Source organism: Babylonia areolata, chromosome 8, assembly GCF_041734735.1.
Source record: "Babylonia areolata isolate BAREFJ2019XMU chromosome 8, ASM4173473v1, whole genome shotgun sequence".
Classification (NCBI taxonomy): Eukaryota; Metazoa; Mollusca; class Gastropoda; order Neogastropoda; family Buccinidae; genus Babylonia; species Babylonia areolata.
The window spans coordinates 50,188,825-50,191,900 of NC_134883.1; the positions used below are offsets into that span (position 1 = coordinate 50,188,825).

The 3,076-nt window shown below is 43.1% G+C and overlaps 1 protein-coding gene across 1 annotated transcript in view; it reads right to left on the reverse strand.

Annotated features, from left to right (window-relative positions):
- Positions 1–627: 627 nt before the first annotated feature.
- Positions 628–3,076, reverse strand: part of LOC143285230 (uncharacterized) — a 3,703-nt gene continuing 1,254 nt past the window's right edge. Inside the window, exon 2 of the mRNA XM_076592482.1 lies at positions 628–1,068. Coding sequence (XP_076448597.1) covers positions 774–1,068 — 295 coding nt within the window. The 3' untranslated portion in view covers positions 628–773. The remainder of the gene's footprint in view (positions 1,069–3,076) is intronic.

The window sequence follows — 3,076 nt, forward strand, 5'->3', positions numbered from 1 at the left end:
TGGCTTAAGACTACCAACACTCTGACAACCAATGCACACACAAGTTGCCGGACGGACTTCCCCTAAATCACAGCCGACTAAGACAACAAGGCCAAAGGCTAGTACATTATATTATAATAAGTAAATAAAAATTAAAAAAATTAATAAAACGCCCAACGGACACAGGCCAGCGGTTCTCAGAGAACAAATGATGTCACTGCAGAGAAAAGTCCAACTTCAGTTCCGTCGAAAGAAAAGAACAAAGGACTTCCAGCTGTTCTCCATGATTCCACACTTTCAGGAGTGCGACTCAAAAGGCTGGGACATTCTACGGATTTTCGGCGGCCAAAAGAAGTGATTAAAATCAACGACCTTGACAAACAACTGAAGATAGACACATCCAGAGAAGAAACACCACCTGAGGCTGTCGTCATACACTGTGGTCTAAACGACTTGAAAAAAGCAGGCGCATAATAACAAGAAATAAAATAACAAAAAAAAAGAGATAAATAAATAAAAATTTTAAAAAATAATAAAAAATTAAATAAATAAAAAATATAGATAAATACATAAAATTACTACTACTACTACTAATAATAATATATATAAGGCGCATAATCTTGATGAAGTCAACACACACACACAAAAACAAAAAAAAACAAAAGAGACAACAATGATAAGCAAATAAATGCACACATTCACACATACACACAAACATGCATAACAGATATGCAACAAACATGCAGTTTCACAGATATGAAAGCACAATCATATACACATAAACGTACAGCCTTTCAGCACACAACAGTTCTTCGAAACAAAATAAAATCTGGACACAAAATCATCCTCCTCCTGTGTTCCAGCTGCCATGCTGTACAGTCAGGTCTGTTGCAGAAGCAAACTCTGCAGTCCGTCACAAGGACCCCGTCAGACCCCAGTTTCTCCCCAAGGTCCACCGCATCGTGCCAGAACTGACATCGGGAGTGCAGCATGGGCTGGACAGAAGTGCAGCATGGGCTGAACAGGAAGGAAGAACGTCCTTGGGGTTTGGACGTTTGGACGTCTGTGCCACAGGGGTACTCGTCTGTGCTGGAGAAACAGAATTTTAAAAATCTTAAACACATACACACACATTATTTGTGTGTGTTATATGTGTGTGTGTGTGTGTAAGTGAGAAAGTTTTGTGATATGTGTGTGTGTGCAAGTGAGAAAGTTTCGTGATATGTGTGTGTGTGTGCAAGTGAGAAAGTTTCGTGATATGTGTGTGTGTGTAAGTGAGAAAGTTTCGTGATATGTGTGTGTGTGCAAGTGAGAAAGTTTCATGATATGTGTGTGTGTGTGTGTGTAAGTGAGAAAGTTTCGTACTGACACAGGAACAACATTGTAATCGTTACCTATCGGGGGAAAAAGATTAACAATGATACCAGAGATCAGTGAACATTAAAACATAGTAAAAAGCGAAAAGCCAGTATGACACAACAGTATGAACAACACAAACACGGTGACAAGGAGGAGGAAGAGACTACTAACCACCACAACAACAGTACTGACAAATCCAATGGGGGATGATTTAGGACCATATATTTTTGTTATATGGATACTTAAAGAGCACCTGTCCTCGGTTAGAGACCAGGCTCCAAGCGTACTACAGGGTCACTTGCACAACAGGCTGCCCGGGTAGAGCAGACTGAGAACTGCCTTTCGGTGCCCATCATTCGTTTCCTGTATTATTTACTCAGGTTTCTCTCTCTCTCTCACACACACACACACACACACGCGCGCGCGTATATTCGAGAGGATTCTACTTTGGAAATTTGCCACTGACAACTATCGATGTGATTTTTTTTTTTTTTTTTTTTTTTTATACGTTAAGTGTTTGCTACACACGGGACCTCGGTTTATCGTCTGATCCGAATGACTAGCGTCCAGACCAGCACTCAAGGTGTAGTTGAGAGGAAGAAAATCCAGGTGGGATCCGATCCCATACGCTCAGATTCTCTTACTTCCTATGAGAACACGTTACTACTGGTCCACCACTCCACCATTCAAAGGGCACGTTCTCTTCCAGTGTGGAAGTTACAGTACTTTGAGACAAAATATTCAGATAATCCAAAGAACAGATCCAAATGGTCCAGAAGCACGAGTTATGGCAGCAGATGAAGTGACTGTATTGCGCGCGTGCGTGTGTGTGTGTGCACGCGCCCGCGCGCCCGCGTGTGTGTGCGGATGTGTGTATGAGCGCGTGTGTTTGTGTGTGCGTCTATGTCTGGTATCGGTGTGCGTTTGTGCGCATTAGTGGGTGCTTGCCAGTGTACGTGATTGCCTCCATGCATTCGTTCATGACTGTTCGTGAGCGTAGTCGAGTGCGCATGCATGTGTGTGTGTGTGTGTGTGAGTGTGTGTGTGTGTGTGAGTGTGTGTGAGTGTGTGTGTGTGTGTGTGTGTGTGCGTGTTCACGCACGCGCCTTCTGCTTCCGCGTATCACTGACTACATAGCGAAGGGAGCGGATGTACCAATGTGCATAAAGTGTACGTGTAGAATGAACCCGTTTTTGTTTTTTTTTCTACTAAGAAATTACTGGGTGTTTACAAGGGGATTACTAGCGATTGTGAATGTGTGTGTGTGTGTGTGTGTGTGTGTGTGTGTGTGTGTGTGTGTGTGTGTGTGTGTTCACGTGCGCTTGTATCATGCGAACATTACGCCAGCCTCAGTTTCTCTGTTATATTTTGTCTAACCTATTTATAGAAGTGCTGATGCATGTCGAACAATCGAACATGTCGTATATCTGAGCAACTCACTGAAATGTTCCACACTGACGACAGTTGCTAAATGCCGTGCTGTCACAGATGCCACCTAGATGCACAAGTAATGTATTTTGTGGACAAGCGCGAAATTGTCCACGTTCAAGCGAAATGATGCATGTCAGTGTGTGAACGGTAACAGATCGCGAGGGTGTGTGTGTGTGTGTGTGTGTGTGTGTGTGTGTAAGAGCGCGCTTGTGACCTTATCAGTAAATGTACATGTAGACGTGCTGCACGATCCGAACAGATCCAATGTAAGGTACGTTAAGAAGTGCAGCACTGACGGCAATGATGT